Here is a 24,178-nt window from a genome sequence, read left to right on the forward strand (position 1 = left end):
TCATGTCTGGTTGCAGTGCCAGATTCTGGTGATGATTTAAGAATTCCTTTTCCTGGCCCTCTGATCTGTTTCTGAAAAGACAATAAGAGAAACAGGGCAGGAAATGGCCCTGATAGCAAAGCTGGGTTTGATGCATTTCCTGGCTTTGGTGGCCAATATCACTGGACTCCTGGGGTATCAAGCTTTACAAAAGAAACTAACAATATAAAACAGAGCCATCTCAATCACTTTTAGACAGACATTTCCAAAAGTGTTAAGAAGCTATTTCCTGTTACATGTGATCAGATGTTTCCTGAAAACATCTGGGCTGTGCTCCTTAATTTTCTTTCACAATCATAGTTCTACTTGCCAATTAATACTTTTAGAAAGCAAATGAGAAGTATAAATACTTTTATGTAGAATTATGTATTCCAAATAATGTCTATCATGTAAGAAAAGGGAAATATCCATTCAACGCCAGATCCCTTCCAGTTAGAGAAACAAACAATTCTTTTAAACATCTTTATGATTTAAGGTTTCAGTAACAACTCACAAATAGGCAAAAGTTTGCTATTTATTTAACCTTGGAAGAACACAGAAAGAAAGGCAGGGAATGTAGGCAGTGTGGAAGAACTCCTTTACATAGCTGGCCACTTGTGGCTTTAACAGCTGCAGGGGAAACTGGCTGAGGCTAAGGTTGAGTATTTCTGTTCAGTAAGGATATCCATGGTGGTAACTCTCATGATGACGGTAGTCATCCTGGTAACCATCTTGGTAGCCTTGGTGGTAGCTATGGTAACCGTAGCCTGCGTACTCATCTTCTGGGCAGCGCATCCCCAGTGACTGCTGAATGGCCATTTCCTGTCTCCGGAGTTGCATTGAATCAATTAAATCGTACACAATCACCATGGACCACATTGGGGAAGGATACCAGGATTTAACATTTCCATCTTTTCCAACTAGAAGCATGGAGAAGTACTCTGGGCTCACTTGAAAATAGTTACGGATGTCTTTCACCAAATGGGCTGGTATGTCTTCTCGCTCCACAACAGAACTCCCTAGAACAGTGTTATAAAACGTTGTTAGTGGATTGAAGAGCCAGCACTCAAGCAAACATCAAAATGAGAAGAAATCACTATGAGTATAGACAGAGGACACATAAGTCTGTTCCCTTTGGTCCAAAATCCAATCAAAGAAGGTTGCTGGGGTTTTCCACTAGAAATTAAATGTTGTTCCACAACATTAGTAGCATCAAACTTTGGGACACATGAGGTCTCTTTTATAGGAATGTTAACAAAATATAAAACCAGTCCTTTAATTTAATTCTGGCAAGATCAACTTATTTCAAGTCTGTCATGAACAAAGATTATATTATTTGTATTTCTAAGTTTATTTCCAATTAGCTTAGTTACTTCTTTGCAAGTATGGATTTCCTTTTGATACTGTGGTTTTTATAAAAGAAAGCTTATTTCCTTGTCAAAGGAGAAAAATACCAATTATGTAAAATGTGAATTAAATGTATTTAAAACTATTATGGTCACTGAAAAGAAGAGGGGGAACGGGGATGGTGCTGAGGCTTTCTAGGCCACAGAGTTTATGCACATTATCTCATGTGAATAGCTTGAACTTGGAAAGAAGAACAGATTTGCTTTCTGAAAACTTTAATTGCTAGTCATCTTCTTACAGCATCTCTGAGCCTTTCAAGTATTTATCCTCATGTTCTGAAAAAGAATCAGTAAGATAGGACCTACCATGTGCCTCATAAAATTATTGTGGGAATTAAATGAGGTGACATAGATAAAAATGCTTTGTAAATCATAAAGTCCTATACAGACAGAAGGCATTTTTCTAGTTAAGAAAATGGGTATTTTTACTACCACTTTTGAACGATTTTATATTAAGAATATTAGTGAGTGCATTCTACTTCCTGTGTGCACATGTACACACATATGCGCATATACATACCAGGTAGGTGGGTTTGTAACTGTGTTCACCTTAGAGGCACATCCACTGGTTGTATATAATTTAATATAATTTGATAGAACTTAACTTTTTTTTTAATATTTATTTTTTTGGAGAGAAAGAGAGACAGAACATGAGCAGGGGAGGGGCAGAGAAAGGGAGACACAGAATCTGAAGCAGGCTCCAGGCTCTCAGCTGTCAGCACAAAGCCTGATGTGGGGCTCAACCTCAAAAACTGTGATGTGAGATCATGACCTGGGCCTAAGTCGGCTGCTTAACTGAATGAGTCACTCACGCACCCCTAATAGAACTTAAAAGTAGTTCATACTGTTTTAAAATAACATTACTTTACCATTAATAGGGAACAGTTCTAAAACTCCCCCAACTTCCTCTCCAACCCCTAAAAGTTTCAGAATGGTTATGTGGCGCAGACCTGAAAGAAAAAAGAAAGCCATAGAATTGGTTAATCATCTTTTACTTCCAAAGGCCATACCTGGCAATTAGAAATTTCTACTTGGCAGTATAGAACATAACCTGATTAGTTAAAATAATTCATTTTTCACCATAACAAAGTAATTAAATACTTTTAAAACCTTGAAAAAGACAAACTGCAGATTTAGGATTATCAACAGGGTCAGGTGTGGTTTGGTTTGCTTTGCTTTGTAGATTGAAATAAAAGAATTTGCTCTTAAACTGTGCTTCTATTAAATAACAAAACAAAAATGAAGCCATTAGAACATTAAAACAGCTAGAATAATCTGACATTTCTAGATAAGCATTCTGGAAAAAGAGTCATTCCTGAAGTTTCAATGCTTGCACAGATAATTCAACTGTCTCTCAGAGAAAAGACTGCAGAACCCACATATTGGGATCGTTAGAGGAATAGTTCTGGCTTCCTCGCACCAAAGTCTGTCAGCTCAAAGGGCAGTTTCTTATCACTTATTTAGAGGATTCAAAGAAGCGCTTAAGCAAGCACAGCCTGCTTACCCCCTTCAGCTAGAGTTTCAGGAAAGGAGAGAAGGTCATGCCTTGATAGCTCGTTGGAATTCTTTTGAAGATGAAGTTCACGTGAAAGGGTTCAGGGGAGAGAATCTAGGAGGACAAGGGGGCTGTCAGTTCACCATATCAAGATTTCATGGTGTGAGGCAAAGTGCCAGCCTTGTCAGGGTCACAACTGGGGACTAAGAATATGAATTTTGATGGTGTTCATTGTTCAGGGGAGAAAACTGGAAGCTGCAGGGGCAGGGTTGTTTTAAGGAGGAGCTAAAATTCAAGCCAAAGGCTATTTTAAAAAAATGTTTTGTGGTCTTTGCTCTTTTCCCAGAGAAGTGAAGCATCTGTTCTACATGTTGTTGAGTCATGTTTTCTAAAGGGAAGATCAGTAATTCAATTATTCCCAGAAAATATGACTGGTTTACATTTCCTGTATATTACAAAAGGGTTTGCTTACACTACTGTGACTTAGGTTCTGTGTGCAGAGATTAGAAATGAAACATCATCTAATCACCGCTCCATAGATGTCTTTACAAAGTTAATAATCCATGATTTTATTTATATTCTTATCGTGAAGGGCCATTAACTGCTAACTGACATTGGTGGTTCTAAATAATTTTAAATATGTTTAACAATAAAAAAATCTTATATACTATAAACTTTAAAATTATTTGATAGGAGAAGTATACATAAAAATTCATGACTTTTCTAGTTCTTAGTATTATGAGCTTGTTTCCTGCTTGCTTTTGTGAGTTATTATTTCATGTCATAAAACTGAAGGTATTTATAATTTTTAGGTACTGGATCATAGCAGGGACCCAGGCTCTGTTAATGCTTTACAAAACCTATACCCCCATCTTTTTATAAAGCAAGCACCGTTTAACTAATAAATGATTCTTCTTCCTAATAGTAGTATCAAACTAATGCTGATTCATCTGTGTTCCAATTAGGAATTTTTAAAATCTGTGGCTCCTAGTTACTTTTCAACGCCTCTAATGACTGTTCAAATCCTTCCTCTGCAGAAGTGTATTTTAAGTGAGATTTCAGTTGTGAATTCCACTTTTGAAATTGCCCTTAGCTCCTTGTTTCACCACTGAACTTAGTAATAAGTTCTATGCATAATAACTATGCATTTTCCTTTCTATATGTCCATATTCAAAATAATACTTTAGGCCATCAAGATAATAATTTTGGTATAAAAAGCAAATGTTAGTTTTCAAAACACTGAGCAGTTCGGTACAAAAAATGTAAATAATACACTATGTTTCTCTTTGACCTATGTGTCTGAAAAATAAGATTCTGTTTAAGAGATCTTGCTGTCTTTGATGCTCAATTATAGATCAAAATCCTTTTTAAGGGAATGGCAATATAGTACAGTTTACTTCCACTAATATATTAATTCTCAAAGTCATTCATGTTTTTACAAAAGGCATTTCTTCCATGGAGAAGTACCCCCCAATGTTTTTACCTAAGTATTACCTAAGTGAATGATGATACCTGAGTTTTGTGATGTCAAGACAAGTTTTAAAAAAACAAACAAGAAGGCACATAACACAGATCACTGAAAGGAAAGCAGTACGTATTTTCAAATACTTCAGTGAAGAATCCAAGGAGGGGAGAATATTGAGAAAACACAAAGAAAACCCAAAGAACTCCAGTTGACTAAAGCTCTGGTCTGAAAGCAACTTTATACTCAATACAATTGAGTAAGTGTCTGGGAATCTCCAGTCTGGACTGAGGAATATTTGGATGATCTAAGCTTCTATGTTCCATTTTAGAATGACCAGGAAGAGAGTATGGGAAAACAGTGATGACGAGGCTTCCCACTCACCAAAATTGCAGGCCTGGCCACTGAGGGCTGAGAGCTGCTGTGAATAGGCCCAGTCTTCATCATTGGGGGCAGAGATCACCAGCAACCGCCTCCTCCATCGGAACCTGGAACAGACAGGGGGCCGTGATTACTGCTTCAAACAGTAGAGGCTAGTGTAAGAAAGCAGAGTAACTTTGGCTGTTGGGTTTTCCTGTACCCAGAATATAAAACACTGGCCCTTAGAAATATCTCCTAGCTCGTCAAAGCCATTAAACTGCATTTCCACATTTACTGCTCTCTTTCTGTTATAACTTCATGGTCTGCCGACTGTGGCATTTGCACAAAACATCAGGAATGAGTCTGGCCACCAGGCCCAGTGAAGTCACTTAAGGAGACTTGAAGTTTTCAGATGCAATGAAGACTGGCCCAAATTGTATCTTATATTGTAGCCACAGAAATAGGGAATCCAAAGAAAATGGAAGTAAACTCACAATCTATTAATAGAGTTTGCAGGGGAGAGGATGTTAAAAATCAAATGTATGGACAGAAAACAGAATAGAAGAAGAGAACTAAGTTTTAAGGAGGTGACAGTGACAGGAAGAAGGAAACTAGCAGAGTGGTTCCAAGGGTCAAGGAGAATTCCTGGGAAAACAAAGCCCTGTGTACCTTTCTCAGTAGCCAGTTCTTCCAGAGGCAAATGCAAATTCCAAAACATAGCCTACTATAAGACCCAACATTATAGAGTCCTCTGTGAAGTGGGATGGGCCTATACCTCGAGCCTAGGACTTTAGCATGTACTACATGCTGCTACAATGCAGTAGGGTAGTAGAAAGAGCTTTTGCCTTGTAACCTAGGAACTGAGTTCATGTTTTGTCACTGCTACTTTTTGGGTTCTGTAAGCACATCACTGAGTTCATCTGAGTCTCAGTCTTTCCTTATCTCCAGAGTGAAAAATAGCATCAACTTCAAAGAGGTATTATAAGAATTAAACTAAAATCTGTCAGTGTAAGTTATTCATGTGATAACATGGGTATAGGTGTGGGCTTCTAGATGTAGAAGTTTGTCCATTAATAGACCTTGGACCTTTGCCTCTCATGACATATGATAACTTATTCAATCCTTATGTTTGTGTATCATTTCATAGCTCACTTTCATCTATCCTGACATTAGAGGTCATTGAAGGCACAGCTTTCTGTCTTCATCTTACAGATGACAAAATGGGGCTTAGAGAAGTAATTTTCCTAAGACATAATTGTATATCTAAGAGTTGATACCAAAATAAGATTTCTCTGACTCCCAGGCCAATGGTTTCCCTAGTTTATCACCCTTGGAGATCCTGAGGCTTGGCTAATAGAGTCAGGGTCCCAAAGGAGATATGAAGGAGAGAGGGAATGCATCTCCAGGGCAACTGTATGGAGTTGTCCCAAACTCCACCTTTGCTGGAGGAGGGGTTTTACTTTCTGCCTCTGTGCAGGCCACTGTGGAGTGCTAGTACATTCCCTGAGCTGGAAGCCAGTTGATTTTATTCATGACTTCTCTCCCTATGCTCATTCTAGCCTCACAGTGAACATGAGAGTTTTCAACCCCAAAGAAAATGGCCTCTTGGGGGAATAGTGGTTTGGGTGAATGAGAGAAAATGATAGTCTGATGAAATACAACCTCTGAATGGAAGCCTGTAGGAAGGCTCGCCAAGAACTGCTTACTGTGACATTACATTTGCTTCCTCTGCTTGTTTCTCTTCAAAGGGAAAGAAAAACTAAAATCTCCACTGAGGATAGGGAGATAAATGTATTTGGCATGGAGGAGGGGAGAGGAGCAACTGAGATTGTCCGAGGTCTCTCGGGAAAGGGAACAGTGATCACAAACATGGTCTCCTGTACTCTCCCGGCTTCCTTAGGAGGCATGCCAGTCCAGCTCTGGCCCCCCAGCTGGCATCCAAACCAGGCCAGCCTCCCTGGCCTCACACGGAGCTGTAGGGTATCCTGGAAGGAGCTATTTTGGGTGAGGTATATTTTGGCTTGTTTACCTGTGTGCACCACTGAATGCTATCCTGATTGGATGGGGACAGGATCTGAGACTCCCTGTCGCAGACAGAACCAGGCAAAGGTCATTTCCCCTAAGTAATGATACTTTCTCCCACAGACTGAAGGAAGTATCTTCCATAGCATGTAACAAGAGATGTCGGTGTGGCCCAGATCCTTATTTTGGACAAATCATTTTTCTGTCACTTTAACTCATCAGTAAATAAAAATTCTATGAGCTGTGTGTGTGTTTGCTTCCCTTAACTGGCATTTCCGGATTAGTGTGCATTTGCCCACTCTTTGGGGCTTCTGTCTCAGAGGAGTGTTAATTATAGCCTGAACTAGATGAGTGTCACTAAAGACCAGACTGGCTTTAGAGTCTGGTCAGCTGAAACCAGGCTGTATAGACTCACCAACAACTCAGCAAATTTGAAGGAAAATTCCCATTTGGATACTCATTTATTTATAGAACTGCTATTTAAAATTTTTTTTCCTTCAGTTCTCTATGCCTGGGTTTCAATCTTGAGGTGGTTACTAAATTTCCTCCTACTGCTCGCTTCATGACAAACTTCTTTAACCAGGAGCTGAATAACTGGTCCCAATACTACTAATAGCATTCATTGATTACTTACTTTGTACTAGGTCCTGGGCCATTGTGGCGAATTTACTTTTCACAACAATCTTAAGAATAAATACGTTTGTTAGTCGCACTTTGCAAATGAGAAAACTAAAGCCTGGAGAAGTTAAGCAATCAGCCCAAGGTCACACAGCTATAAGCTTCACTTATTGTGAACAAGTCAGGAATCAAACTCAGGGCTGTCTTACTCAACCCTTTAGGCTATACACGATTCCACATTAATTGTTAAGACCAATGATAATCATCAGCACAGTGATTTCATGAGTTGTGACCACAAATTATGCATAGCTACAGGACATCAAAATTATAATCATATCCGTTCTGTGTATCCACAACAGATGCATGTTCCTAAAATAGTACTGAATATGAAAGCCCATAAGGCTCTGATATTAGAAGGAAGATGCATTTACATATCACAGCACCTTAACCGGTGCAAAAGACTTGAGATGCAAAATGTGGGTACAAGTCTTAGAAATCAAAGATACGCCAAATTCAAATCAGTTATCAACTGGAATGAGCACTGCAAACTTTCGGTGTGAGCAAAACTGAGATAATGTCAAGCCTTCCCTGTTAAGTCTTGAAACCCATGACACAGTGATTATAAAAAGACAGCCTGCCTGGGGATGGTAAGAAAAATCAGGGTGTGTGTAGCTGCAGGTCTCAGGGCTGGCCCAAATCTGTGGTTATAAATAACATCAGTGGACTGAGTGGTAACGGCCTGCTGTAGAGATTGGGCAACGAGAGTTTATGGGGTTGGTTCAGCAGGTATGCATCTTATCGCCCTGGAAGATTTAGAATTAAGAAGAACAAGTTTTCAGAGCATTAATCATAGTGATAATGTATACTTCTAAGAAGGATCCTGGTCTTCTTTATATACATAATTTATGTACTTGTGAAACTTAAGAGAATTTGGGTTAATAAAATGACAACCTTGAATCTTTAAATTATAATGTATGATTGAATAATTGGTTTAGATGTGTGGTTTTAAGTTGTGTGCAGTGATTGGAACATCTGAGAAAACTTTAGATTCACTGAATTTACAAGATTAACTAATTAAACTTATGGATCGTTAAAAGTACTCAAAAAGATTTTGTTTATTTCAAACAATTCAAAAATATATATTAACTATAAAATGTTTGAAAGAATAAAATTGTTTAATTAATGAGTTTGTAAGCAAGATCAAACATTATACAAAGCCCCTTAAAAGTGATAGCTAAAATTTTCTAGGTTATAAATAGAATAATAAGATTTAAAAGCCTAACTTAAAAGTTTAAGAGAGAGCTAAAGGAGAAGGCAAGGGAAGGAAGGGGGAGGAGAGAATGGGGGTAAGGAAGGTAAAGGAAGAAAAACACCTCAAAGGCAACAATAAGCTTTGATCATCCATCTTTCTTCTAAGTCACTGCCAGAGAGATGACCTTGGATCAGAAGTTGATGTTTCAGTGCCCCCAAGACTAGACAAAGAGCCGTCAGGTGGAAAGTTAGAGCCCTTTCTCAGCCAAAAGAGTGACCTAAAGACTTGAGCCTCAAGTCCTTATAGAGTCTTGCACCTTCCATCTCCATTCCAGATGCTTGCACTGCACTGACAATTGGAATGAAGAAGAACCTCAAGTTCCTTTCAGCTCTGAAATCCCTGTGGTTTTAGGGATATATCTTTTCACTTCAAACTCTGGGCTTCTGGGCTAGACTAAAAATAATTCACATTATATTTTCAAAGTGGGTATTAGATCAGGATATGGACTTTGGGAGCCAGATTCTTCTGGGCCTTGAGTCCTGGAGCTGACACTAGCTAGGTGATGACAGAAAGTTACTTAATCTCTGTCAGCCTCAGTTGTCCCATCTAAACTCAACAATAGTTACAGTATTCAGATCATAGGATTGTTGTGAAGATTAAATTTGGGAAGGTGAAGTGCTCAGCACAGAGGTGAGCATACAAAAAGCAATCCCAGGAATACTGGGGTGGAGTCAGGGCCATAGAGGCAACATAGCTGGTAAATTGCAGACCCCAAACTTGGATGAACAGTAAGTCCTGTGCTCTTTACACATCATGAGGTTATCTTTTAAGAGAACTAAGCCTCCTGAATCTAGAGCAGTTCAGAGTATCTATCTACTTACTAACCATAGAATTCTTGATTGTCCAACTCACACATAGAGAACATGCTTTATAGACACAAGTAAGGAAGTTAACAGCCTCCAAGTAAATGCTTGCTTCATTTCTGGAGCTCTTGGCTACACAGTACAGCTGGGTGTTGGGGGTGTGGAGGGGAGATGTTATACTGAGATCTCTATGCATTTATTCGCTGTAGGTGGAACTTCTGCAGTTTTGTACTTCCTAGGGCCCCAAAGGCACTGTAGAATTTTCATCCACCATGGGGGAAGGGATGGAGAAGGGAGGAAGTGGAGTGATTTTTTTTTAATAGTCTTCTCTGTGTATTTACTGAAGTTTCTCTACAATGGTTTTCAATAAATCCTCCTCCCCAGGGAATCAGGGAGCTGAGTCAAGAGCATTTCTCCTTTTGAGGTCCTAGAGGGGCTTTTGTTGTTTTCTGCAGAATTGGAAGGAAGCAGAAAATCAAGCAGAGTGTTCCAAATCCTGTGTGAAACCAGAGGGGCCTAATAAATAAATATGTAAAATAAAAATGCAGTATATAAAGCCCTCCAAGTTCACTGACAGAATAAATTAACCCTCATGGGTCAGAATTCTTTATTCTGTGCCAAAAAAGAAGCAGAAAAGAGAGAAAAGGCTATCCAAAGCCGCCAAATCAACATTCAAGCTTGAAGCTGAACCCAGCCAACCTTGTGACCAGAGCCCTTTTGACAGGAAAAGACTAAGCCCAGTGGCCAGAGGGCTGTGAAGCAGACAGACCTTTCAGCTGGGCAGGTCTGCACACATGTCTATGTTGTGTTTCCTTGACCTTTTCATTAGCTCACTCAGAACACGTTCCCACCTGCCTCCTCAGGGAATCCAAAGGTGAGGTACCTGGACAGGAAGTTCTCCAATGACTGCTTCTTGTCTTCCTTGCAAACAATGCCCTCCTTCTTCTGCTTTTCCATATCTTTGATTCGGGACTGGAACGTATCGATCAAATCGAACACAGACTTCATTGCTATGGGCACTTCATAGTATTGCTGTTTAAGAAAGCATAGAGAGCATATAATATATAAGGGTGTTTCTTCCGGGAAAATTCAGGGGTCACTGGAGAAATCAGTCTCGAGGGTTCACTAATTTACACACTCTCTTCTGCAAAAATACCTCTGCTGATGTTTTGAGGTTCAGATTCTATGAAACAACTGCCTCTTACGTTTAATGAGAATTTCTTAACTGCATGCCTTTTATGGGAAAGGGTCCATGACTTCCTCATCACACACCCTAGGCTTGCTTCCCTACCTCTGGGACTAAGCCAGTTCCTGTTCACTGCACAACCGAAGAGAAGGTGAGAAATGATGGAATTGAGGTGAAAACTGAATAACCTTTTGGAGTATCTGACTTGAACTATGAGAGTAATTTTCCACCAGAAGGAACACAGTTCTGTGGCCATCAGGAATCTACACGAACTCTTCGTGATTCCCAGAGGCTGTTTTATTGAGCAAGCATCACTTAAAATTAGGTCATGTTTCTACATGTATCCCCAGAGAAAAAGCTGGAATCCAACTTAAAGATAATGCACTTCAGTTTCCTGGATCAGAGCTGCCTGCACTTAAAACAGCAACCTATTTGATTTGACGGGTGGCCGAGCATTGCCAGCATGAACTATAGGAAAGTCTGGACATGGCGTGGAGCTATGCCCCCAGTGGGGATTCAGTAAACTAGAATGTGAAAACTGGCAGAGACCTTTGGGCCCACCTAGTTCAGCCCCTCATATTAGAGGTGAGGCAACACAAGTGAGGAATGAATTCAAGAAGGTTACTCTCTCCAGATCCAGAAGAATACCGCAGGTTGAATGAGCTATTCTGATAGTCCAAGTGACCTTTCTCCTGATGATGTTCATATAAGTAGGGTAGCTATTGGTGTACTAGAATAGTAAAGACAGTGCAACCTGGAGCCAGCCTGTGTGGATATCAGGCGCAATGCTAAGTGGGTTAACATGGGCATGTTATTTAACCACTCTGGGCCTATCTTTGTTCTTCTGTAAAATAAAGATAATACTCGTTATTTATCTCAGAGGTTTGAGATAGAGATTGTAAAGGGTTGAGGTGAGTGCCTGGCATAAGGAAAATACTTAACAAAGTTAGCTATTTTTGTCATTAGTAGTAGTAGTAGTAGTAGTAGTAGTAGTAGTAGTAGTACATGGCAGTTTTTCATGGTTCAGAACTTCTGTCCCTAAGCATGAGAAGCAAGTAGGTATAAAATCCTATTTTCCATGTGGGATCGGGAGGTAAACTTCCAGACCTTTCCAGAATAAGTCTATGTTAAATCGGGCTTTCCTGAAGGAAGAAGCCAAATACTCTTCACCTTTTATCCCTAAGGCTTGGCACATCATAGCTACTCAACCAGTGTCTGATGGATGCATGACATTGATATTACAGAAGAGTTTAGTCTGAGTCAACAGCTGGGCCATATGAAGTCATCCAACCCAGTTCTTTCCATAGACCACATTTCTAGGCACACATTCTATAAGACAATGTGGAATACCTGGACCTTTTCAAAACCTTCCCACTTAATAAAATAATTTGTGCATCTTCATACGTCTTATAGATTCGCTGACAAAAAATTTCAGAGTTGCTGTTCTAAGGAATGGAACTGTACCATCTAAAACAGAAACCTGTACCTTGACTCTCAGGTCCACATCTGTAAGCACCATGAAGAAGTCATTATAGGTCATTCCATATTCTTTCCTCAGCTCACCAATGAGATGCTGGTCTACAAGGTCCTCATCATCCACCACTCGCATGGGTTTTTCGTTATCTTAAAGCAAACGAAATGTGAATGAATACAGGTGGAATAAGACACAAATAAGCGGGAAATGAACGGGTGAAGGCTCTGAGTCTCCATCCTGAGTTAATTAGAACAGCTTTCATTAACTGCACACATTCAACTAACATTTTGCTTGAACAAAAGTTCCCCAAGTGAATAAGTAAACATAGAAACAAATGAATTAACTCATTTTGAAAGTTAGTTTTCTACAGATGGTAAAGCCCCATCTCTGCCTACCCTGATCGCAGTGAATCAGAAGGAGCAAAGTGAGAGTGAAGGCTGCTGACTCACCCCTGGAAGAAGATTGCCAACTCTACCCTGGGAATGAGTCATCACCTCATCTCACCAAGGAAACTTTAAATTTATTTTAGCTTTTGTTTTTGTTTGAAAACTTTTTTTTAGTTTTAGTTATTTATTTAGTTGAGTCTAAAATCTCTGTTTTTTTCCTCACTTTTATTATGGAATCACTCTGAGACTCAGTGAACTATGTCACTGCTATAACGAGAAACAAGCCTATGTTCAGAGCTTCCCACAGGTTCATTTTAGCTCCAAAAATGTAGAGCTCTTCATAACACAATTGTTTAAGTTTATTTATTTATCTTGAGAGTATGAGAATATGAGCAGGGAAGAGGCAGAGAGGGAATCCCAAGCAGGCTCTATACTGTCAGCGCAAAGCCCAATGAGGGGCTTGATCTCACGAATCATGAGATCATGACCTGAGCTGAAATCAGTAGTCAGATGCCTTAACTGACGGAGCCACTCAGGTGTCCCTATTATACAATTTTGTAAGTGAATACAATTTCAAGCAAAGTGTTATTAAATGTATGGAAGTTTTTAACCATTATGTATTCTTTTAAACATCAAGCCCTAAAAATAAATTATCATAGTTCAAAATGGTTTTTGAACACATCACTAGGTGGATGGGAAGTTTGAACATGGCAACTCTTACGTCTGGAAATCAGTTTAACACTTCTGAGATGAAAATGCTATTTCCCTCCCAGGTCACAGTGCTTCCCTTAACCTACAAAACCTACAAAAAAATTTATTTCCCAAATAATTCCCTGTATTTTGAAAAAAATGTGAAAAAAATAAAGCCAGCAAATACATAATAATAGATATATTCATGAAAAAACTCCATCACTTGCTATCCACACTGCTACTCAATGAATACTACTACAGTAGAAACAGCCACAGTTATGCAGACACAGAGATTATGGAGCTTGAGTACCACAGACTGTTGCTCTTTTATTGATAAAAAGGAGATGATTACAATTTATTACTTTGGTTAATTTGATTAAGATCACTGAAAGTATACAAACAAGGAACCTGATTTCCCCCAAAGCAGATCAAAATGCAAAGAGAAAGAATCTGCTTTCCTCCCCCAAATTGTGACAGTTCTTCACAGAGGCAGTTCAAACGCATGGGATTATGGCTGACGGCTTATATGAGGACCAAGCGCTGCCTGCAAGTGAAAAATTATATCCTTCATACATATAAACTATTTTTATGTTTATTTATTTATTTTGAGAGAGAAAGAGACAGCAGGGGAGGGGCAGAGAGAGAGAGGGAGAGAGAATACCAAGAAGGCTCTGTGCTGTCAACACAAAGCCCGATGTGGAGGTGGATGCCACAAACCATGAGATCATGATGTGAGCCAAAATCAAGAGTCAGAAGCCACCCAGGCGTCACTAAACTATTTTTTTAAATGTACATTTTTGCTGCCATGAATTAATTACAGAGTAATTTTAAAAAATTGCCAGATTCATGTTGTTGGTTTTTAATATGTCTCATTGAGCTAAAAAAGCAGCTTGCTGAAGAAAATGCATAGTAGACATTATTCATGGTTAAAAGGAAATAAAACAAAAGAAAAATACATCCGTACAGAAATAGACACTGGAAAATGTCCAGAAGGACATTTAGTTGGTAACAATGGCTGCGCCTAGGGAATGGAAAAGGTAACTGGAAACTTTCACTATTTATTCTACACATGTCTATATTATGTAAAATTTAACAAGGAGCATACTTTACAATTAATAACAATAACATAAATAATTAAAAACTAATTTTAAAAATGCTTTTAATAACTAATAATTCTAGGGGCGCCTGGGTGGCTTAGTCGGTTAAGTGTCCGACTTTCGCTTAGGTCATGATCTCATGGTTTGTGGGTTCGAGCCCCGCGTCGGGCTCTGTGCTGACTGCCAGCTCAGAGCCTGGAGCCTATTTCAGAGTCTGTGTCTCCCTCTCTCTCTGACCCTCCCCTGCTCACGCTGTCTCTCTCTCTCTCTCCTAGAAATAAATAAAAATATTTTAAAAAATAACTAATAATTCTAAAACTTTACAAATCAGATTTCCTCTTGAATCTAGGAATTACTAGTTTTAAATCCCAGCATACAGTCATTTTTACTTTTGTTCATTCAACAAAGTATTTGTTGCCAGTGTCCTGAGCTAAGTCTATGGCTGGGTGCTGGATTTGGAAATATAAGCAATTTGGATAGAGTTCAAGCTCCTAATTAGAATCAAAATGAGACCATTATCTCTACCTAACAGAGAAAGTTACAAAAATCACTAAATGGCTGAGATGGGAGGAACTTGGAGAACGTAGTAGGTTTCAAAAATGGCCCCAATTCTTCACCTTTCTCTATACCTAAAATCTTTGCCCAGTAACTGCTGCTTCTCGTTACAGTGAATGAGTTAAACTGTCCTGCCTCTCGATTCTGAGCTCATCTATATGACGGCCAGTGCTAGCTGATGTGAGCAAAAGTGACACGGAGGCTGGAAATGAGCCTGTGCCTTTAGGATTGCTTTTGCCTCTACCATTGCCATGAGAATAATACGCACACTAGCCTTCTGAAGAACAAGTTCCACCAAGTTACCCCGACCTCAGCCCAGATGGGGCTATTCCAGATCAGTCGACACCAGCTGACTCTAAAGGGTTCAAGCCAAGGCCGGGTCAGCAGGACTGCCGAGCCAACCAGCATCTGACTGCAAGTACATGGACCAGCCTCACCAAGGCTCGCCAAGCCCAGGCCAGATGAGCTGAACCCTACAGGCTTGTCATTGAATGTTTTATAATTAGATGCCATTACACAGCCTTACTGTGGCAACAGAGAACTGACACAGACATTGTCTGGTAGAACCCAGTCATGTAACTGAGAACCAATAATATATGAACCAATTTTTGGAACAGGAACTGAAGCAGACACTATGGTGTGCTGTGCAGATCCTACCTTCAGAAGCAAGGCTGCTGTGACGGTTAGCAGCTGACTCCTCTGAAAATCACCGACCTTAGAAAGGAGGTGCCTTTCCACCAAGTCACAGTCTTCCTAGGGGACAGCCCACACTCAGTGACTGATGGAGTGACGAGGGGTTAGATCTAAAAAATGTCATGGTTGCCTCAAAGTGAACCACTCCGAAGGGTTCACTGCATTACAAACTCCCTCTGTTCTCTTGTACCCCTCACCTCTCATAAGCACTATTCCCGAGGATACTCCCCATTAATCGCATACATGCAAATCTCAGTTTCAGAGTTTGTTTCCCAGAGAATAAACCCATCACAGAGCCCACAAAGGAAGCAACTTGCTCAAGTTCACATTACTAGTTAAAAACAGACTGCGGGTTAAGGCCCAGGTAACATGACCTCACTCTTACTGAGTATTCTCTCTACTTGACCAAAATATGTATCACACTCAAGGACAGAAGACCTAGGACCAAGATTTAAGCCAAACTTTGTTCTAACTGGGATATAGCAAGAAACCAACTACATGGCCTGTTTTTCCCTTTCAACTAAAATATTTTCTGAAACATTTTGACCTGACATTAAAAATAAAACATTTTACACTTCCAGACTGCAGAATATCTACATCCCAAAAGGATGTTTGTGCTGAGGAAAATCAGTGAAAGCATCGATCAACAGTGGCTCCTACAAGGATGAGAGCAGCTCTACCATAAGGCAGCACCCCCCTCTGGCCCAATTCTGAGGAAGGGAGGCCAGCCCTCAGCTCCAGCTGCCTGCCCCTGCCTCAGGGCTCCGTTACCCTTGGTGTTTTGTCTCAGTCAGGGCTGGGTGAACACAAGGCTCTCCTTGGTCTGGAAATGCAGCATCAATTTGGCAGCTTCTTGTTACACTTATCCAAGTTTTGCCAAAGTTCTCTAGATCTTTGCAGGGATTAGAGGCAAACACTCTTTAGGACACATCCTATAAACATTCCACATGGTCTTGATCCAGCTAAATGGATCCACAGATCCAAACCCCATGTGGTGGGATTTGGCTATTCCACACAGCCTGTCCCTGACCTAAGATGACTTAGGAGGGACAGGAGGGAGCTTGAACTCTGTCACACCCTAGTGGGGACTGGTCCTGCAAGTGGGGCATTGGCCAGGGTTTCCATCCTTTAAGGTTCTCAATTCGCAAGTGGAGGTGGTAATAGATTTCTTCATGTATTTGTTCTTCCATGTCTGACTACAGACAGCATGACACTGAAGAAAAACTCAGCTCCAGCAACAACTTATAAATCACCAACTGTATGCCAGGCACATTCGAAGTTTCCATCTGTGACGGCTCCTTCTCTACAATATCCATGGTATCTCCTACTCCCACTCTGTCTCACCTGAGTTCAAGCATTCTGCCAATGTTCCTGGACTCCTTCGGCTTCTCCCATTGCTTCAGATGTTCCTAATCTTCTCTAGCAGTTTTTCAAAGCATGAGCCACTGTCTACCTTCATCACAATCACCTTGGGGTACTTGTTAAACTCACAATCGTTGGATCCAGACCAATTAGATCAGAATTTCTAGTGGTGAGGCCCTGGAGTCTGCATTTTAACAAGTTTTCTGGGTGGCTGGGTTGCCATCTAAGGACAGAGAACAAGGACAGGATAAAATCCAAATCCTAGGCATAGCCACCAAGGCCATTTTTGCCCTGGCCTCAGCCTATCTTAGCTAGCTGATCCCTTAACTCTTCCATACAATATGCTCCAGCCTCTATTTTCAGTTTCTAGAAATATGCCTTCTCTTTCTGGAATGCCATCCCTACCCCTGTCCACATGGGAACTCCTAATTACTTCTATAACTGGTCTTTATCTCACCTGTGCACTCACAACACTTTTAGCCACTTCTGCAATACCGCTTATCACCCTGCATTGCAACAGGTTGTTTACACATCTATCCACTAGATGTGAGCAATCTATCAACAGGGACTAACCTTTGATCATCTTCTAAATCCCTGTAGCTTGGCACACATAGATACTAGGTACAGATTTGATAATCATGAAATCTCTCCCCTAAGAAAGATATCACGTGAGAAAAAAGAGGGTAGTGAGGAATAGAGTGAAGAAGGTGAGCAGTTCTGGGTCAATATAGAAACCCCATCATCAAACCCTTACACTTCCTAGATCTTGTGAGCCTATAACACAGCCAGTCGAAGTGTAATTTGAAAAAAATCATATAGATTTATTTTCTAAATTTGGGTTTTCACATATGAAAATATAATTGTATTAATCACATTTAAATTTTTCTATATATTATGATATTTTGACATCTTAAAACCCCTTTCTGACTAGGGAGAGACTGCCCCTTCCCAAAGCCAGCCAATTCTTAGAGACAGCAAAAGGTCCAGCCTGCAGTAACTCTCAGAAATGCAAACCAACCAACCCAATGTCCTACCTCCTCTCTCTGGCACATGCACCCCAGAAGCAATATTCCTCTTTAATCACCCAGGGTCAGGCACCAGGCAACTAGGGAGCAGCCCCAGAGCCCAAAGCCTGCTGAAATTATTCAAACTTGCCAATCAGAAACTATTCACCCTGTCCTGCTTCACCTTTCTCTTGGGAACCCAAATAAAGGCAGTGACCTAGGCTCTCCACTCCCTGCTCTTGCTTCTGCTTTCTGACCCAACCATGGCTCCACTGGTGAGCCTAGGGGGTGTGCTGCAATTTCCTCTCAGGGACCCATGAGCAATAAACTCTATTTTCCTTTGGCATTTTGATCTCTTGAGTGTCATCCACTGTGCTGCACCATTTATCGCCATACCATAATAAATCCTTTCTATGGATTACATACAACATAGATTAAATATATTTATATACCATTTAACTATAACTATCCTATTCAAGAAGTCAGCACAGGCCAAAGCTGTGGATAAATCTGAAGGCAAAGACTCCAGAAAAAGCTGAATTACTTTTAAGAATATTTCTGGGATTGCTGAACTGTCTGTAGTAGATTAATCTCAGTTAGGATAACCCTGGCCTCCAGCTATGGGATTTGCTTTCTTTTGATTGGAAACAGATCAACTTAAATGCCTTTGTAGTTGATTCTCTTGCTCCTATTTTACTCTGCGTGGGTCAGTTGCCTGCCTACCATCTCATTGTGAAATGAGCGTCTAGATTAAATTGATAGGTGAGACTAACCTGGCCATTCCTGATCACAAAGTTGCTGCTTTCTTGGTCTCTAGAAAGAGTACCTTGTCCTGTCTATGAAGAAAGGGTCCTGCCAGATTGTTTTCTGTCCTACAGATTGACACTACCAGACCTTAGAAGTTACTGAAAGTTTATTTAAAAAATATACTTAGAAATCTGTAGTGACTTCACATGGTTTACCAAATAAAGTTTGATTTCTCTGTCCTGGTCTTTGAAATCCTTTAAAATCTGGGGCCAACCTCTCTTTGACTCTGCCCTACACTTAACCTTCTGCTCTAAACCAAACCTAGCTGCAAATCAGAACCACCTGAGCAATACTTTAAAAATATAAATTCCTGGACCTTATTCCCAAACTGGGTCAGTATCTTGGAACTGGGAAGGGGACTAGAGTCTGAATTTTCATTCTAATTTATAAAGAATACCTACAAATTGAGATTAAAAAGAACAATCCAATAGAAAAAAAGGCAAATGACACTAAAAACAAAATATAAATGCTCCCTAAACATGTGAAAAGATGTTCAGTCATACTCAGAGAAAGAAAAATGCAACCCACCAACACAGTACACTAAGATCTCATAGTTCACATATCACATAGGCTGAAAACATTCACAGGCTTGGTTATACACTCTGTTGGAGAGCTGTAGGGAAATAGACAACTTACACATGGCTGGTGGGATTGCAGTCTGATACAACTCGTATGGAGAGAAATCTGATGATATCTAACAAAACTAAATACATTTTCCATTTGGCCTAATGATCCTGATTCTCAAAATCTATTGTAAGAGTATACCCACATAGATAGAGTGACATATGTATAAGGTGATTTACTGTGAAATTGTTATTATAATAACAAAATACTGAAAACAATCTAAGTGTCCATTAACAAGGGGACTGGTTAAATAAACTATGATAGAATCTCACAATGGCTTAATTAAAGAATGAAGATGATTTCTACATACTCATTAGAAAAGATCTTCAGGAAATATTTTTTAGGTGAAAAAAGTGAAGTTCAGAGTAGTATATATACTATATTTTGTACAAAAATGAGGGGATACAGATGTTTATATTTATTTGTATTTGCATGAAGAAGCACTAAATTCATGAATAAGGAATCATAAAAATACCTGTGGGGCAGAGCTTGATAGGGTAAAGGGGTCAGGAATGGGTGTAACATTTGTCTGTGGATACCTTTTTATGTAGCTTTGACTTTGGAATCCAAAAAACTGTATCAGCTCTTTTAAAAAGATTAAAGATAAACAAAAGGCACTTTGCTAGAATCACCACCTATCAATAAATCTACTCCATTTTCAAGGCCCCTCCGATCAATCAACCCACTTCTCAAAATTCTCTGATATTTACACCTTCTCTAATAACTACAATTGGAAGAGCTTATACCTCCACCACATGCATCAAGCCCTTGTTTTGTATGGTTGGCTTGCCAAGTGCTTTTCACCCCTTGACCATCAGGGGTTGATCTTGACACTGATACACTTGAATGGCAAGAAGGCAGTGAAATGGGATGACAAGCTGGAAGCAGGCTCCCGCCTCCAGGGCAAAGAGTAATTGACAGTCAAAGACTGAATGAACAGAGAGGGATCCCAAGCCAGTGTCTGGAAGCCTGATCCCTCATGCAGCCTTGTCTCCCAGTTAGTGGCAGGGTCTGGAGAAGGCAGCTGCCAGGCACTGTCACCCTGATAGAGGAAAGGAAGAGCTGGGGCAAAGGGTCAACTTTTCAGGTGCTCCTAAGGAAAAGGGACACCTCTACGTTGTTATGGAGCCTATGAGATTTGTCCGTATAGAACAATTCTCTTCAACAAGATCAAAGACAGAAAGAGAATATTAGCTGAAACAGAGTCCATCATTTTCACCTATAAAGGGTATTTTAGAAATGCACCAATGAATTCTTTATTCATAGGACTATGGAATCACCTTCTCTCCTGCTGTCACATTCCATCCATGTCCCTATCAACTTCACCACCTCCTGTTTCATCAACTACCCTCAAAGTCTTCCTTCAAAGGAGGCTATCAAAGAACTTCCTTTGCCCCATAAAAATGTCCATATGTTCTAGCTCTTAAAATGTGGTGATTGAAAAAAATAAAAATAAAAAAAAAAAATAAAAAAAATAAAAAAAAAAAATGTGGTGATTGAATATCAGTGTCAAATATTTTTCATCCCTGTATTTTGCTAAGAAGCATGTTTGCTCTGCTTTCCCCTCAGTTTCTCTTTTCAGTTCTGCAACAAAGTGTCTTACGCCAGAAACTTCTTCGGATTGCACTGTATCTGTAATTCATCCTCTTGACGTATATAATAATTTTTCCACCCAATTGATATTTTAAATGCCACTAACAATTGAGAATGCTTTTATGTACCATGTTGTTCTAAACTGTCATGTATAACATCATCTTGGATGACAAAACCAGATGGGCTTATACTGCGTTGCAACTGGCTCAGGTGTGAGTGACTTTCATAAGGCTAATGACTAAAATCTTAAGGTAAACTTCCTGGAATTTGTAGCTTCATCATTTGTAGTTCAAGTACATTCAGCAAGATGGACCAGCGGGTAACTACAGCCCACAGTGTAGTTGGATGTGGGTCTCTGTTTTTGAGGCCCAGTAAAAGTCTGGAAGAGGAGAGAGTACTTGATTTATTTTTAAGGAAAGTAAGGCCATGTGATAGATTTCCAGCCGAAAATTGGTCAAGGAGAGAGTTCGGTTCACTGAGCCTGTGATGCACGCCAATTCCTGTTTTCCCATGGCTGGCTCTCAGTCTTGGCTGAAAGTTCCACGGCCTTTCCCATAAGGGTAAGCTGGGACATAACACAAGAAGAGAAAGGCCTTCCAGGAATTAAATGAGTAACAAAATAGAAGGCCCCCCAGATCATGTCCAAGCTGCCATTCAATGAGAGGCAAACACCCAATGCACAATACCTGCTTTCCAATAGGGCAGGGAAAAAACCCTCAGTGTCTCTACAGCTCATATTTAATCCAGATGTCTAAAAAACAGCAGGGTTAATGCTACAAATTTGCCAAGGCAGCACCAGATGCTTATAACAGTTGGGACCACATAGAGACTGAAGTAGAACATATAATGATTTTTCCAAATTTCTCCAAAATAAGGAATGAGGTTTCTTTGTGTACGGGTTGGTGGGCAACACATTTGACACTCGGAACACCTGGTGGAGGAGGCCTTTTATCACCAGCCAGCATCAGCTTCTGCACTAGACTGAAAACCTGCTTCCTCTCTAGACATCTGGGTTGTAATTAAGCTCGCTGGCTCTTGCTACTATTTAAAAATCCAGGAAGCAAATGGTTGAATCTCAGTTAAATACTAAATGTGTGGCTTTGTAGTATTAGTCTTTTGAGCTTTGGTTTTAGTCCCCGGAGTAGTAATGCACCTCGTGACCTCAAAGGGCACTTGTGAGGGTTCACTGTTAACATTCTGTAATTAGCAGAAAGCAATTACACGTCCTTTTTCATTACAGGTGCTTTAGTCCCTGTGACAGCTCAGTGATTTCCAGACGCCTGCCAGAAAAATGGTGGTAACGATGGCCACACCATAGTACTTATTATACTGCACGTATTTATTCACATTATCTTACTAAATCCTCACCATAGACTGTGAAATAGACGTAAATACTCTCAAGGCTGAGGCTTAGGAAGTAGCTTGCCTAAGGTCACAAAAGAAATAAGTTGGGACTGTTGGTCTGAACTGGTGTTTGATTCTAGACCTTCTTCTGTATCTTCTGTTTATATGATTATTGGTGTTTTGATTAAGGACCTTGTTTTTGTTTTATCTCCCAAGCATACACACAGCGTAGGGATTGATGTCCACACCCCAATCACCAATCCACCAGGATTTATGATGGGACACTGGAAAGGATGGTATTTATTTTCCTTTGGAGCTACCTCTAGAAGGTGAGCTGATAAACATAGAGAAGGCATAACTGAAACTTCGTATCTGAATAAATTCTAGAGACCTGCTTACAATATTGTGCCTATAGTTAATACTGTACTGTGCACTTAAAAATTAGTTAAGATGTGAGCTCTCATATTGTGTTTTAACCACAATTTTTAAAAATATGAGAAGACAATATTTAAGCCAAATGACATTATCATGACATAAATATGACTACTATGTGTTCTGTTACATCAAGATCACATGACAGAAAAATCTGAGCTAATGTGTTAAATATATTGAAGTTAATTGTTAACTAATGGGGAAAATATGTTTTATATTCTTTCAGAGGAAAGGTATTTTATGAAAAATAGGCAGGATATGCACATGGTAAAATACGAAGGACTTTCATTATAGTTAAAATAACAACTTTGCGGAGTAGAGAATACATGAAAGGAAAAAGTTGTTTTTTTTTTTTTTTTTTAAGAGAAAGCCCCAGAGATGTAATAATTATAAAAGAAACTGGGTGGGTCAGATCTGGGGCTTCTGACTCTGCAGCTGAACTACTCACAGTAAGTCTTGCAACATCCCCATGAGAACTGCAAGTTAGACAGCTGCCCAGGCCTGAGCTGTGCGCCTCATGAGCCTTGCATGCACCATTAATTTGAAAAATTGTGAAAACTCTACATTCAGCCAAATTCTTCTGCTCTCCAAAAGGACCTGGGTGCAGTTCAGTCCATACTTTCAGTGACTTTTCAATTAGCTGAACAGCGTCTGTCACCCTCCCCAGTCTGGCCAGAGTCAAGTGCTTCCAAGGGTCTGGCAGGTTCCCTTCTGTGAGTGAGTCACCTGCAGCATGAAGGCGGCAGGAAGATCAGATGGTACTATTCACAGGCAAGAAGACGCCAGATCCAGAAGAAACTGTCTATATACCTTCCTGGCTCTCCCACCACTGTATTACCGCTCTCATCTTTCTCCAGCTTACTGACTTTCAAACCATAGAATTCTTGCATATTTTTTCATTTTAAAGTGCCAAAAACCTACACCAGAACCATCTGGAATAGTTAAGTAAATAGGTAGGTAAGCTGACCTTTGTTATGACAAGGAAGGAGCCCTGTGAATTTTCCTCTTAATTCCCCACTGATCTCTCCCATAAAGTTTGTCCCACCTTACATATAAGAAAAACAATAATGTAATTCAAATGTTTAAGAGAACCTAGCTGGAAGTGGTCGATTTTCATGGTGCTGTTGTTGACAGGGCCAAAGATGGTGATCACGGAGATTTTCCTGGTGGCCATCTTGCAGAAGCTTTCCAGATATTCATCTCGCTGTTGCACATACATGGTGTTCTCAACCTTAGGAGCGGTGATCAGCTAGAAGTAGGCGGAGGCAAGCAAACATTAATTCACAGTGACGGTTGTACACAGAGGCAAAATCCAAAGGGATCATTTGGAAAAGAGGGCTGGCAGTGACTGGCACTAAAGTAAAGTCAACTAAAGTGTTCTATTGGACAGTTAGCATAATTAGGGCCCAAATGGGCCATTCAGAAAGGCCCTCTT

At 40.0% G+C, this 24,178-nt stretch overlaps 1 protein-coding gene across 1 annotated transcript in view; it reads right to left on the reverse strand.

Moving 5' to 3' along the window:
- Positions 1-533: 533 nt before the first annotated feature.
- Positions 534-24,178, reverse strand: part of CCDC80 (coiled-coil domain containing 80) — a 34,299-nt gene continuing 10,654 nt past the window's right edge. Inside the window, exons 3-8 of the mRNA XM_039250347.1 lie at positions 23,836-23,992; positions 12,169-12,305; positions 10,380-10,528; positions 4,766-4,869; positions 2,294-2,374; positions 534-1,037 (exon numbers count right to left, since the gene is read on the reverse strand). Of these exons, the coding sequence (XP_039106278.1) occupies positions 691-1,037; positions 2,294-2,374; positions 4,766-4,869; positions 10,380-10,528; positions 12,169-12,305; positions 23,836-23,992 (975 nt within the window). The 3' untranslated portion in view covers positions 534-690. The remainder of the gene's footprint in view (positions 1,038-2,293; positions 2,375-4,765; positions 4,870-10,379; positions 10,529-12,168; positions 12,306-23,835; positions 23,993-24,178) is intronic.

The sequence above is a fragment of the Hyaena hyaena genome, unplaced genomic scaffold, assembly GCF_003009895.1.
Source record: "Hyaena hyaena isolate Hyena2069 unplaced genomic scaffold, ASM300989v1 scaffold_366, whole genome shotgun sequence".
Taxonomy (NCBI): Eukaryota; Metazoa; Chordata; class Mammalia; order Carnivora; family Hyaenidae; genus Hyaena; species Hyaena hyaena.